This window comes from Aplysia californica, unplaced genomic scaffold (assembly GCF_000002075.1).
Source record: "Aplysia californica isolate F4 #8 unplaced genomic scaffold, AplCal3.0 scaffold00645, whole genome shotgun sequence".
NCBI lineage: Eukaryota > Metazoa > Mollusca > Gastropoda > Aplysiida > Aplysiidae > Aplysia > Aplysia californica.
In genome coordinates, this window is record NW_004797915.1 from 367,384 (window position 1) to 382,607 (window position 15,224).

The window sequence follows — 15,224 nt, forward strand, 5'->3', positions numbered from 1 at the left end:
TGTAAGGAGAAATATTTCATATAGTTCTTAGAGTCATCTTCGGCATTTGGTTCCTTTTTGTTTTCAATTGTAATTTTACGTATTTCTGTCTATGTTACTGGTAGTTAATACGTATGACCTTATGCAGTTGCCAGCGCTGTTAAACTCTTACTAAATAAATACTATAAAAACTAGTGTAGTTAACTGTAGTGGATTGGTCAGCTTTATCTTCCACTCTTTGTCGCTTTCTCACATTGTATCTGCTTCCTGAACCAGCATCTCTGATGTTTGGTATCGATTAGATGGTCCACTGTCACACGCACGAGACTTAAAGTCTTATTTCTGTGGAGGTGTGGAGGGAGAATTTTTATCAAGTTTTTCCGTCTTTCTGTTGAGGTGTATCCCCCCCAGCCCGAGTTGGCCCTGACACTGACAGGAGAGGTGGAAGCAGCCTGCCTCCTATATGGCCTAAATTGTTTTGATAGGGGTGTGAAACACTTATGATTACGTGTGTTATTACCTGTTCTTGAAACTTTGCTCATTACCTTGTGGTGTTGGCCGTAAATGTAACTGAAGAATTTGAGACAAAAACGGTCCAAAGAATTTGAGACAACAGTCCAAAGAATTTGAGACAACGGTCCAAAGAATTTGAGACGACGGTCCATTTGAGACCACAGTCCAAAGAATTTGAGACCACAGTCCAAAGATTTTTGAGACGAAGGTCCAAAGAATTTGAGACAACGGTCCATCAAGACTTTTGTTTTCCTGTATACCATTCTCATGTCGGTCTTTATAAAACAAGATTTTCATGGTGTGGGGAACTTGCATAGTCTCTGACAGCAATGTGATGAAGAATAAGTTTCCAATCTTTGTAGAGCACCTGTCTGGTGCCCTGTGGCTTGATAAATGAAAAAGTACAGGAGGGAAAAAACGGCTGTTACATTTTGGTTTTTTTTTAAGCTTTACCCAATGGGGGCTTCATAACGCTACAGTTTAATTAATGCAGTTTGACTTTTGGAGGGGAGAGAAATGGCAGGGGCCTAAAAATATAGGGAGAAAATTAGTTCATAATCCTTTGGAAGATTGGAGGTTCTGATCATTATTATTAAGATTTCTAAAAATATCACCAAAATGTGACCGACAGTTTTTCCCTCAAGTCTTGAAATGTCGTATATATATATATATATATATATATATATAAACCCTGTAAATTGTGTGTAAATAACTCGCATTTGTTCATGCTTTGATTTGATTGAATAAAAATGTAACCAGTCTATTACATATGTTGGTGTGGTTGTTTACACTTATTGTCCGTTACATGTGCGTGTTTCGTGTGTTCTTCATGAGACTTGATATTGGTGCTATGGGTTCCTAACCTTTCAGTGGGTGGTTGGCGGGGGCTCTGGTGTGGTTTGCTCCTTCTTTCTTATCAAACATTTATCGTCCTTATCTCTCCTCCTTTTTTGTTTGTTACTCTCTTGTAACACCTCTAATCTTCGACACTTATATGGCCTTATTGTGTTGAAAGTGCCGTAAAACTCTTATTAAAACTAAATTAATCCTTCTTTCCTATCAAACATCTATCGTCCTTATCTCTCCTCCTTTTTTGTGAATGTTACTCTCTTGTAACACCTCTATTCTGCGGCACTTATATGGCCTTATTGTGTTGCAAGTGCCGTAAAACTCTTATTAAAACTAAACCAATCCTCTCAGAAACATTATTTTGCTATATTGATCATGTCTTATTATTGCATTGCATTTCGACAACTGTTATGGCCATAACTTTGACGAACTAACAATAAACTTCACAATATCATGCCCCAACTGGGTCCACAAAACCTTCTGGCCTCTCAAGAAGAGACGAAGTTATTTTTACTTGATTGTGTATCGGACACACCTCCCTGACACATAAGTACCTCCTTCAGAGAATGAGAAGCTGTTCTGTGACGGATGCTGAAGTTAAAATCTAATGTGGCTCTCCCTACTTCATACTTTTATCAGCCTCAATGGCTGCTTTTTAGACTACATTCAACTCCCATTTAGGTGCAGCCGGGTTAAAAAAAAAACCAACAAAAAAACCTGCTGCTGAAGGAACAGGAAGCTACTGCTTTGACTGCAATCTACTGCATTTGGTGTCCTTATTCCCCACAAAAGAATGTGATTTATGTGCTTGTTCTTTCATTTCAATGGTTATTATAGCCTATTTGGTTTGACATTTCAAGAAATGTCAAATAAAACAAAGAAACAAAACCCAACATAAACAAATTAAAAATTGTACATATTTTTTAAATTATTTACAGAATGAAAGGTACAGACTTTGACATTGCAATAGCTTTCACAAAGTTGCTCACAAAACATTTCGTGTTTGTATGAGTAGCTTACACATTTCTTCTGTGTATGATGACGACACAACTTGTCGCGTGATCTGTAGCTGGTCTAGTCTAGATGCCAGCAGCTACCACTTAATAAACATAACATACACACAAAAACCAATTATACCTCAGTCAAAACCTCAGATTTTCTTCTTATACACTCTCATTCAATATGGTCGCTTTTGAGGACAAGCGGGCTAACCCAAATTTCCAGGGTTTCCCAAAATCTTGACCCACACTAAAAGTGGGCATTACCCTATCTATAGGAGAAGTTTGATTTCATTGGTGTGTATGTCTGGTTATAGAAAAAACTCTCCTTGTCTTTGAGAGAAACTGAACAAGAGGCAAAACTTTACCAATGATTTTCTCAAAACAGCATTTTTTGGGATAGCCCCTTTGTGCTTGAAAGCGACCATATATTGATGGTGTTAGGCACAAATGGGCCAACTCCAGAATTGTTCAAATCATAATTTTCTACTGTTACAAAACAAGGTCACTGGCACTGTGTGAAGTTACACATCTTTTTTTCAAATGTGGATTTTACTCAGTTATGCCAAATTGGAGCTGAAGTGTTCTGGGATAATTTCATTAATTAAAGTTGTTTTTTTTATTCCTCAAGTAAAATAAAATTCCTTTGATTTATTTGTTGACCAATCTGTGCCTGACCCCATTAATGTGACCCTAAATAAAAAAACAACAAAACCCAAACACCACCCCCCCCCCAAAAAAAAAAGTTCCCGCAAATCTTACTGTACAGTTTGTGGCAGACACAGGGTCATCATGGCCAAATGGCCGAACAATTTTATGCAAACCCTTCAATCAAGCAATGCTATAAAAACTCTTGACAAACATGAATGAATTATGTTTGGTGCCTTCAACCTCTACCAAAGTAGAGTAGTAGGCCTTCTACTTGAGAGACAGACTGCACAACTGATGTTCTGTGTTGTCTGGGGGAATTACCCAACGTCACACATAGGACATGTTAGATGGACTGATTTCAAGGACAACAGAATTAAGGGCATTCAGAGCCAGGCTAGCTGAAGAAAATTGATAACCTTCATAATTTAGCAAAATTTGATATTTTTTGCATAATTTCTGATTATTTTCCTTTATCATTTTTTGTTAAAATTAACAGAATCGCATAATTTCACATTTTTGGGCTCAGTTTGCATAAATTCAAAATTGTTCTTGCCCAAAACGACAGGGACAGCCTAAGATACCAACAATCTCTGAATAAAAGTCAAAATTACAAAAAAAATCTCACTTCACCACTCACAGAATGTAAACACTTTCACAAAAATCACTCTGAAAATGTTCCGGTGACTGACCTAATTTTAAGCTTTCATTCCAAAACGGTGTAGGCCGTGTGTATGCAGTGTGTTTAATGACAACTGAAGAAAAGCTGCCCAGCATCAGTGCACCAACCTTCAAAAATACATTGACAAGCCTATGTTAAGTAACTGAAAACTTCTGGAAGGTTCTCAACATCACACTTTTTCAAGCAGCTCAAACACACAAACGTCTATTGTTAATTACCTTGCCATTGCCACCCTCACATCTGACAAAGAATTGAGAAGATATAATAAGAAATCTTGAACATATCAGAATCAAGCGTATCCAACTCTAGCAAGAAAAAAAAGACAAGTTGAACACAGAGCTTGATCCTAAATTTTCTTCACTAATCTTGTTCTATGCCCTGAAATCCAACAAAAATCCACAAGTTTTCTTGTGCCAGATAAAAAGAAAAAGGCTAATTTCGTACAAAACAAAAACGATAACTCGTTTTACTTAAAACAGTTTCAAGGACACACACTGTAGACGACTTGTAGAAGGAAGATATCTACATTTTGAGAATTTAGTATTTTAATTTTACATCAAAGCTACCCATATATTATATTAGTATAATATCATATACCCGAATTACAGCAAACTGAACGCTGATGAAGAGACCCAGCCCAGTTCAAGTTGCCCCATGTCTCATTGCCCGACAGTTTGATGGGACATTTTTCTTACTTACAATATGATACAATGGTATCTGTACGAAAAATGGATCTCGGAGGGGAAAGTAGAAGAAAAAAAAAAGCCAAGACTGCATGTGCAGTCACGGATAAGCAATATTGTATAACCTGGGTGACATTTGCCGCAAATTCCCAAACAACAACAACGGTGGCATCTCTTCGGGGGGGGGGGGATTCAGGGAGGTTGGACTGCCTCACCCGCTACCCAAGGGAGGCGGTGGCCCTGGCGAAGAGCACGCTCTTCGGGGCTCCAAACATTTCGTACGGATAGGCTACCACACACACACACAACAACAACACCCCCCCTTCCAAGCCTTGTCATGTAAGGGGATGAGGATTCAGTGAAGTAGAAGACCTTTGACCTTTTTTGTTTACAGCTCAATCTACACACACACACACACACACTGCCGACCTCCGCGTGTTGTACAGAATGCAGGCACAAGATCATCATTTAACGAAAGTCAATGTTTTCATGTACAACAGGAGGACGTAGAGAATTAGAGAATATAAATGTACGTTTATCCCATTAGAAGTAAGGAAGGACTACATCCACTAAATGAGCACGTAGGATCCACACACATATAATACATCTATCCAAATCCTCAAGATATTTGAGTACCCATCATCTGTGTGCTATAACTTCCCTCACATCGCTTTGAGCACAATGAAACACAGAGCAGTTCCGAGGAAATCTTGTAGAGTGAGGGAAGGCCAAATTTTATTTCAACAATAGCTTACTTGTGAGGCTTGTACCAAGAAAGTAATCTCTGATCACTTTCAAAATTAACTCTTGCTTTTCCACAATTTACACTGAATGTGTGTGTACTTTCCAAGTTCTACCTAGATACAGCCCATTCGTAATTTAATTTTCCAGACTCTGTAGCTTCTTCTACAGCGTACATCAAGCTCTTCACATTCACCTCCCTTCCACGCATTGTATGCAAACATTCTTCAAGTTTATTTCGTTCCCTGCCCGAAATAAAAACCCAGTCCTCTTCCTTTGATTATAAATGAGCGCTTCACGTTCTACATTAATAATGTCCACAAATATCCCAGTTGAAACGCTGTAATAAATACTGGACTGGTGCTCTTGCCGTTCGCCTACTTCTCTTCGCAGTTCAGCTACTAGTCTCCCCACTGTCCGGCTGCTCCCCCCCCCCCTCCCCCCCGGTGGTTCATCGGTTCGTCCACTACTGTCTCCTGAGGTTGTCCAGGCGAGCCTCCAGATCGGCGTCTGCGTCCCCTACAGCGGCGGCTGCCTGTGGCTGTTTGCTGGCCCCGGCGCTCAGAGCCTGGCCCGTGCTCGGGAGGCCTGGCAGGACGGGAAAAGATGGGGACATTTTTTTTAATGACAAGATGGGATGTGGCAGGATGGGAAACTTTTTTTTGGAAAATGTTTATTGATGACAGGATGGGAAAACGTTTTTTGGAAAATGTTTATTGATGAATGGATAGGAAAATGTTTTTGATGACAGGATGGGGAAAGTGTTTGAAATGTTTTGTTTTTTAAAGACAATGACATGACAAGATGGGGAAATGTTAAAGACAGGATGGGAAAATGTTTTTGATAAGTAATGACAGGATGGGGTAATGTTTTTGATGACAGGACGGGGAAATGTTATTTTATGACAGGATGGGGACATATTTTTTTATGATAGGATGGCGACATGTTTTAAATAAAATAATTTTTATGACAAAATGGGAAAATGTTTTTGACGACAGGATGGGAAATGATGGGGAAATGTTTTCGATGACAGGACGGGAAAGTGTTTTCCATGACAGAAACAGGATGGGGAAATGTTTTTGATAACTGATCGGAAAGGTAGAATGTTTTTGATGACAGGCTCGGAAATGTTTGGGGGAAAATGTTTTTGGTGATTTTTGATGACAGGATGGGAGAATGTTTTTGGTAACAGGATGTGCAAATGTTTTTGGGAAGCATGCTACACTTCACTTTTACCAATGAGTCATTCTGACCCTGTGTTACAGACTCATTGTGAGATGCACTGCTAGTACTGTATCTGTCTGCTGGGATGCTGTACCCCTTCCAGCCTGGTCTGGCTTTGACAGGAAAAATCAAAGAAGCCACCTATCCAAAAATTTCTAACTGTGTCTGCACATGCCCAACACATTTGCAATATAATAATTACAATAAGAGATTTTAAAGAAGATGTATACACATGACCGAACACCACACACAACAGCCGACCTACACTTATAAACTTACCTGACATTTCATCGGCCATCTGCAAGCCAAGCTCATCAAGTACTTGTGAAACGATGGCGTCACTGAAAAAAATAATTTGTTGGAGTTTGAATAAAAAGAAGCACATCGACACTCTGTTATTTAGAAGAGGGAAAGACTTAAAATGTTGAAAGAGCAAGACAGACATACAGACAGAAACAACAGTGGCATCTTTGAGGTCCAACCACACTCTAAGAGGAAGATAATAATGGACACATAATGGAACAACAAAATATATTATATTTAGCAGTAAAAATATAGCTTACATCTACAATAGTTTTATAAAACAAATGTTTGTGCCGAAACGAAGTTTAATTAAAAAAGTGTCCAGATAGGTAAGTAGTTGTGTCTGAACATATAATGACTTCAGGCTTGCATATAAGGCACCAGGAGCACTTCCATTGAGGAAACTGCATTCTCAAAGACAGGGGACGAAACAGACTCTGTGTGTGTGTGTGTGTGTGTGTGTGTGTGTGTGTGTGTGTGTGTGTGTGTGTGTGTGTGTGTGCGCGTGCGTGCATGCGTGCGTGTGTGTTTGTGTGTGTGTGTGTATGTGTGTGTTTGTGCGTGTGTGTGTGTGTATGTGTGTGTGTGTGTGTGTATGTGTGTGTGTGTGAGTGTGTGTGTGTGTGTGTGTGTGTGTGTGAGTGAGTGTGTGTGTGTGTGTGTGTGTGTGTATGTATGTATGTGTGTGTGTGTGTGTATGTGTGTGTGTGTGTGTGTGTGTGTGTGTGTGTGTGTGTATGTATGTGTGTGTGTGTGTGTGTGTGTGTGTGTGTGTGTGTGTGTGTGTGTGTGTGCGTGCGTGTGTGTGTGTGTGAGTGAAACAAGGTAATTTACATAAACCACCACATTGAAAAATTGTGATACCTTCAAGTGGTCATTAGCACTCAAAGACGAAGAAATTAGACTGTTTCTAAAGAAAATATTACAGAGAAGAAGAATGAAACAATACAACTATCAAGCAGAATGCCTCCTTTCTCTGTATGGAATCTCCATCTAATTACTGGAACATTCTAAACAATAACCGTAGCATTACTCATTACCTTTCCTCCTCATCGTCTTCATCGCCCAGAGCATCATCAATGGCATCACTCATCATTTCTTCTTTCATGTCCATGATTTCTGACTGCTTCTCAAACTCCATCATGATCTTCTGGATTTGAGGGAGCTTCAGCTGTAAAGAGAAAGATAAAGAATGATATAAACTTACACAACGTATATTACGGAACTACAAGTCAAACAACTGTAGGCTGTAAACACTTCCTGGTAGGTGTATGGATTTAAATTTAATGCCTCTCTATCAATACTGCAAGTTATTTAAGAGGCAGTCACTTCCTAAAAAAATATAAAACCTGAACTAAATTTAACGGGAATTTTTAAAAAATCCTTTCATAATCACAGCAACGAGGTTGTGATATTTTAAAGAATCTTATCAATCCTGTCATGCAGGGCTAGTACTTAAAAATAAGTATCTATATAGAAAATGACAATAAAAATTTCTAGAACGACAGGTAGCCCATTTTAAAGGCATTTGCTTCACAAAAAGTGTCCAGGTGAACTTGGATACAAAAATAAAATTCAATTGGCCTACTTCAATTAAAACAATGAGTAGTTTTAACTTTGACACCCAAATGACCAAAAATGGTAAAATCTCTCTATGCATATTTCTATCTTATTTGGGGCCCTGGACACATCCACAAAATAATAACAATTTTGTTGGTTGCAAAAGTTTAAGCAAGTTAAATTTTATCTAATCATTATAACCCAAACCAGAAACAGTTTTAAACTTTACTTTTCTGATCCCGCAGCCATCTAAATTCTAGCCTTCGGCCTTTAAACAGTTTACAAAACCTGCATCAAACCAAAGATAGTACATAACAAGATGGGCCACTCAGCCAAAAAAGTGTCCGCATGAAGTTCGCTCTTTGCTTCAGATGGCGCTACAATCTGTTTTGAAGCTCTCTTTCGTTTTTCCAGAAGAAGAATAGGAATAGCACCTCCTTGCCTGCGCAGATCGACTGTTGTTCATCAGCAGTTCGGGTTCGTTCCATGTGGAGTTTTAGTTTGTTTTTATTTTAATGACCTCTAGCCTTTCATTCTAAAGTCATATTAAACGAAGAAAACAATCACCCTTTCCTCCGGAAGAGATTTTTTGTCAGCGTAACCATTTAAAAAAAGCGTTCTTCCGAAATTCATTCAAAACCTTGCTAGTTTCACTTTGATTTTTTAAAACTCAAGTAGGATAACTCTGTTCGCAAAACGTGAGCTTTTGTGAAGAGGGCGCCACCGAATTTTGAGGACACTTTTTTAATTGGCTCAAAGAGAGAAGTGCCCCTCTTGTTATGTAGACTCTTTGATCAAACATGATACAATCAACGAACTTAAAAAAAGGATAATTAAACTACCACACCTGTTTGTTCATGGTTGCCATCGCCTTGGTTACTCCTTTCATAGCCTGAGCCATCGTGTTGTTGGCCTTGAGGGTCTGAATTTTCAATGACACTGCCTGAATATTTGCCTTGAGGGAAATGAACTTTTTAACATATCTGCGGGTTCTCACTAAGTCTTTGGCCATGACCTTGACAGCATCCTGAGGAGCACACAAGTTATCACATAAGTAGAGAGAAAGTAAATCACAATAAACTGTTTCACACTTCCATTTATGAAAACTGCTGACATTTTAAAAATATTTTTACAGCTACATAAAAAAATACATGTAAAAATGATACTTCAAAAAACAATTCTCGATGTCAACCTATTTGAAACCAACCTATAATTATGTAATTCAAAGAAATTTTAAAGACGACCGTTTGCCTCAAATGAAAACAGAGCACATCAAAACACATTCATGTGTCACTTTCCATTGAATTTGTTCCTTCGTCCAGTCTTAACATCTAAAAAAAAAATTCAGGTCTTGTTGTTATGTTAAGGCAAAGTTATGGCACCTTGGTAAAAGTAGAGTCAGCAACTTTTAAGGGAACTTAACACTCCACTCCCTATCAATGAGTCCCTCCTCAAACTCACCATTTGTCCCTGTTTTGCCATTTTCCTGATGTCAGCTATCACTTTCTTTTCCTGTTGCTCCATTTTCTGCCTCTCTCTGTCCAGTTCCCTCATGGCTTTGTTAAGAGCTCTTTGGTTCTGGCGGAGCATCTCCTCTGGGGTCTTTTTACGACCAAACAGAAATTCCAACGGCATGATTGACAGTTTCACTTCCTCTTTATCTGTTCAAAGGTAAATGACGACCTTATCGGATCCTTCTGAAAAGATAAGAAAACAGACTGAATGTGTTAAACAAAATTTATTGGAAGAAAAAAATTCGAAAGACCAAGTGACTATGAAACATAAATTGATAGTTAGAGTAAACAATCCATATCTTCAACTGTTTAAAAGCAGAGTTTTAAGTAAAGAGTTTCATCTTTTAAAGACTCACTACCTCAGAAAATATAAATTTACAATTACTTCACCCACCATAAACACTCGGAACATTCATATGAGCAATTGCCAAAACGTGAGACTCTCTTGAGACTCAGTGGTGCAAAAAAAATTTTCTTACCAATTTGACTCTCTTTTCTGTCAGTCACAGATTGACATTTAGTGCTCATATTCCTAGAGTATCAGAGCAAGGAGACGTACGGTTTTGGAGATATGGGTCTATTGGTTTGGCAACTACTGTATTTCTTGTATGTAACAGTGATGACAAAAACAGATAAGCAGCAAGGCAAATTATAGACTTTAAATTCCATTTGTTTAGTAAACAAACACTTTGTACACTATGAACTCCATTCATAATGGTAATATGAATGGCAAGCTTTGTAACAATGACGCAGTGCACAGAACATGTCATCATTGTTATGTACAAGAAAGGATACACATTGGACATTATCATTGACAACACATCACAATAGTGAAAGGCTGTACAAATACAGTTATCAAAGCCTCAGTACCAGAAAAACACATGTGTAAAACAATTTTTTAACTAATATGAGGCAAAAGCACAAAATCAATGGAGCTGACTTGTACATAACAGTGATGACAAACATGACTTGTACATAACAATGATGACACAATGTACAGGAAAAGACAAAAGTCTTGCCTCCAAAGATAAAAGCGCACTTTAAGAATTAAAAAAAAACAGGAGAGGTTTCTTTTGCTTTGAAACAGATACCAGGTCATATCAAAGACAGTGGACGATCACAATTATGTTGCTAATTATGACAAACAGTACTCGTACATAACAGTGATGACAAAACATACTGGGAAAAGGTAAAGTCATGCCTACAAAGAACAAATTTGCACTAAGAGATACACAGATCAATAAAGGCGTATTTTGCTTCTAACTAAATGGATCTTGCATGTATGAAATATATGTTGAAAACTTATTGATATTAGCAATTATGAAAAATATTACTTGTACATAACAATGATGACACAATGACACAATGTATTGGAAAAAGGTAAATCATACCAACAAAGAACAAAAAAATGTGTATTTTTGAGTTAGACAGATAAACAAGGACATGTTTGTTTATTTGTTTGAGTAAAGAGAGCACACATTACTTAAAAAATGTTTGCTCTTAGGACAATGTAATTTCTTGTACGTTAGTCAGTCTTGTACGGCTGCATGACGACACCCCAAACGTCATCACTGAGCACAAAAGCTAAATCTATAACCACAGAAATGATCCATCTCTCGAAGTTTGTTCACACATCACACTCTTGTTCCAGGAATCCAGTGTAAACACCGCAATTTCACTAAAATATTCAACAGAGTAGCCTAAAAACACGCAAAACAGCCCAGTACGTCACATTCAACGCAAAATTCTTGTGCGTCACCGGACGCTGAAGGCAATGACTGCTTTCGTTTTTCTGTTCCCCCCGTTGCTTCCGTTGTTCTGGGGACGCGGGTAAGGGGAAGTCACTCAAGAAAACAATTATATCCGGGCACTTTTGATAACCCGTTCAAAACAAAAGTGGGCGAAATTCGGACTTCCGGCACGTTGCAAATTGACGACAATAACGGCGAATGTTAAACAGCCGACCGAAATCGTAGATCTAGGAACCCGATGTTCCTTTCGCGCATCGCGGCTTTTGAAGTATTGAATAAACGACGATAGGCAAAGAGATTTAACCAGCTACGGTGATTCTACTGAAAAATAATGGTGTTTTCTGAAACACCTAGTGCGTGACGACACGACAGACGCACAAGTAATCCGAATTGTTCGTCTATTTGCAAACAAATAAACCGATTTCTTGAGCAAGTTAACCTTTCTCAATGACAAATAACATAGGATCAAAGCACACGTAAAAAAAACACACCCAAAAATACTAAATTTTTGACATTCTTGGAAGTTTGCATTGGTGTGCTCAAAATGACACTCCAGGAATCACTAAAAAACGAACATTTTTGGCACAAAATTTACAAACTCAAGATTGTAAAGCTGACAAGGGGTCTGAAACTGCTAATGCAGGTTCTACATCCTATATTTGACATACGTATAAGTTTTGTAGGAATAAATACTAATGCATCACATTTTATGCACACTAATTGTGAGATGTGTGTGTTTTTCCCCACGTTTTGGCAATGGCTCATATATAATATCTATATTCCAATGCCAAAATCAATCAGAGCAAGACAATAACATGAATATCAATTATACACTAAAATACTGTTGGCTTGATCGCATGATCTCTATTGTGACAATAAATCGGGGGGAGGGTGTGAAGAGTAAAAATAAGGGCTTCCTAAATCTTGTGACAAGAACCAAAATAGGGCCTACTTTTTTACTTGAGTCTTCTGTCCCATGCCATAGAGTAACATGATTATGATTCACGATAATTTGTGTCCCGTCTGTGGGCCATAGACTCACGGGCAGGACAACTAAACACTTAACAAATAGCAAAACTAAAACACGATCGATGGTCAGTAGCAGTTCCCTCACTCGTCAAGTCAAGGTGTTGACGTTGTTCATTGTTGTCATACTCATTACGCAACCATGCTAGGTCTACTTATAACAATTATATTATAGTATATTACTAGAGTCTAGTTCTTGACAACTTACATGATATTACTAACACTACTACACTTGCACACAATAGGCCTACATATAACACACTCCAGTTACAGCAGGTGTACACCTAGCTGACACTCCGACACACTAGTGACACTACACCTCACCAACAACTACAACCTACCCTACTATAATTTCTCTTGACTTCCACTATAATTTCTCTAACTTGCCGGAGCTTGTATTACCAAGAATTGTCTGATCTTACAAGAAATATCAGCTATATTCCATGTATGTAGGAGTTTAAATACTCACATGATAGTGTTGCAAGACAGCCGCCTCTTACTTACTCATTAGTTTATTTATAGAGTTATTTTAGCACGACCAACCCCAGAAGTTGATTCCAGTTTGTTGACTTCCGTCTTGATCTGTCAATAATGTTGATGATGTCATGACATTTGACCTATCTGTGCGGACCTCTTATTTCCGGTTTTATTTCTGATCAAACGGTGATGCCAGATGTAAAAATATAGATCTAGAAATATGTTTGGCTAACAAATTCTACTTGAAAAAAAAATTCAAATGACACAAAAAAAACTAATGTTGTCCCTCAATTGGGTTATGAACTATTCATTTTGCAATATAATGGAGAAATTTAACGCTGACCTTACAATAATCTGGGCCTTCGTTAACAAAGAAGATGTAGTGTATTTGCCAAATAGGATCGCGCATTAGACTGGTAGAAATCGCTTGCTATTCTTAAACCAAACATAGTGTGGTTAGAAATATATTCATTTTTAAGTTTTATTTGTTTTTTCTAATTGGATAACAATATTTTTGACAAGTTTAAAATCAAATGAATAAAATAAAATTATTTGACTTACAAATCCATAAAATCGACCAGCGGCCTTGATCGATATCTAAGATGGCGGCATCCCTGCAGTGAGGTGCAGATTGGGGTAAGGGCAACTTGTGTATTTTATGTGGCACTGTTGTTTATGTTTCTGTTAAAATTTTTACTCAGATCTTGTTTATTTTTCCACCTACTTTTGTGATGAAAGGATATAATTGCAGGTAGATTATTTGTGTATGAGTTGTTCCTTTCCATTTCCGAAGTTGAGAGAGGACAAGTTCTTGGTTTGACAAAACACAAATATGAAGAAGAGGCCAGTGATTTAACTTTCAGTTGACGTAGGCTGTAGGCTAGGGGATGACGACGATTTAGGGGTGCATGCATGCCTTAATTATTCTCCCAATCCCGACTTTTTTCTTTCCTTTCGGGAGGACTTCCGTAATGAGCGACCACCATGAGACAGTAGAACAAAGGGGTAGGGTTTAGTAGGTTTTGTAGGGTTATGGTTAGGTTTGGGGTAGGGTTAGGGTTAGGTCTCTTCTTTATTTTGTTTGTTGGGGTGGTCGCTCGTTACGGAAGTCCTTCCAAAATACTGAAAGTAAGGGTGGACTTCGGTAACGAACGACCACTATTTTATGAGACCACTATGAGTAGCACATCTAGGGTAGGGACTAAGGCCTAAGGTTGGAGCAGGGGTTAGGTTTGGGGTAGGGTTAGGTCTGTTGTGTTTGTTAAGTTTGTTGGGGTGGTCACTCGTTACGGAAGTCCTTACTTTTTTTTATTTGTCAGGGGCACTGGGTTCTTCATTCATATTATAGGCCTAGGCCTAATGGTTTTATTTGCATTAGCAACACAACAATGTTTGAACATTATGATTAAAGGCCTCAAGTGTTCATTGTTTTATCAGGGATCAGATCGTGAATCATTGTTGATATAGTAGATTTAGAATCTAGATCTAGGTCTAAAAAATCTAAAGACTAGATCTAGATCTTTGTCAAAAAAATTTAATATACGAGGTGACTATTTGTCAGAACGCTCGGGAAAATAAACTTGACCTGTATTTCTCCGAACGGTTTCCGTTCTCGAGATTTTTATGTTATGGCTATGTCGAGATTTAGGCGTCATTTTTCGTTTTGCGAGGAGTGGGAAGACGCCTTTTTAAAAAATCGAATTCAATTTCTAGAGCCAGAGATTTTTAAATGTCTGAATATTGATACTTCATTGTGGTTGGGGCAACGTTCCCAGACCATACTTCTTGAAAGAAAATGCCTTCAAAAGGTAGGGCGAGAAGACAAAACGGCGCTTTTTCGTCTGTTACCCCAGGCGGGCCTGGCCGCCATCTTGTATCGGTAGTAATCGGGCGGTGTTTCTACCTGTTCTGTTCAGTAATCGATAGGCCTAAAGAGTCGAGCATCGTCGTCTAGGCCTAGATTGAACCAAATAAAAATTAAATGTATTTTCTCAATGCTGTAAGTGTTTGTTGTTATTGATTTTGTTAACGTTGTTGTGCCTTTGTTGTGTTTTTGTTTTGTTTTGTGTTATTTCTCACTTTTAGTTACTAGATCTAACATTCAATACGATTACTGAACAGAACAGGTAGAAACACCGCCCGATTACTACCGAGCCAAGATGGCGGCCAGGCCCGGCCTGGGGTAACAGACGAAAAAGTGCCGACAAAACTGCTCGACTGTGGCAGTAAACCTATTTTGCGTTTAGTCACCCCTTCATGTAAAAGAAAATTTAAAA

At 38.3% G+C, this 15,224-nt stretch overlaps 2 protein-coding genes across 4 annotated transcripts in view; one reads left to right on the top strand and one right to left on the bottom strand.

Annotated features, from left to right (window-relative positions):
- Positions 1 to 2,244: 2,244 nt before the first annotated feature.
- On the bottom strand, positions 2,245 to 13,073 carry LOC101862973 (charged multivesicular body protein 2a). 3 transcript variants are annotated; one of them, XM_005107951.3, is made up of 6 exons: positions 12,941 to 13,073; positions 9,642 to 9,877; positions 9,028 to 9,207; positions 7,661 to 7,791; positions 6,597 to 6,658; positions 2,245 to 5,681 (listed from the first exon to the last, which is right to left on the bottom strand). In XM_005107951.3, exons 2-6 carry the CDS (start codon positions 9,813 to 9,815, stop codon positions 5,560 to 5,562), a joined length of 669 nt encoding a protein of 222 aa, XP_005108008.1. In that variant the 5' UTR covers positions 9,816 to 9,877; positions 12,941 to 13,073; the 3' UTR covers positions 2,245 to 5,559. The 3 variants fall into 3 exon arrangements, with proteins under 3 accessions (XP_005108008.1, XP_005108010.1, XP_005108009.1); XM_005107953.3 differs by having other exon boundaries at positions 12,976 to 13,047; XM_005107952.3 differs by lacking the exon at positions 12,941 to 13,073 and adding an exon at positions 12,813 to 12,836.
- Positions 13,074 to 13,478: 405 nt separating this feature from the next.
- The window catches only part of LOC101863541 (cold shock domain-containing protein E1), a 21,240-nt gene continuing 19,494 nt past the window's right edge, over positions 13,479 to 15,224 (top strand). Inside the window, exon 1 of the mRNA XM_005107954.3 lies at positions 13,479 to 13,584. The gene's annotated coding sequence lies outside the window, so the exon portion shown is untranslated. The remainder of the gene's footprint in view (positions 13,585 to 15,224) is intronic.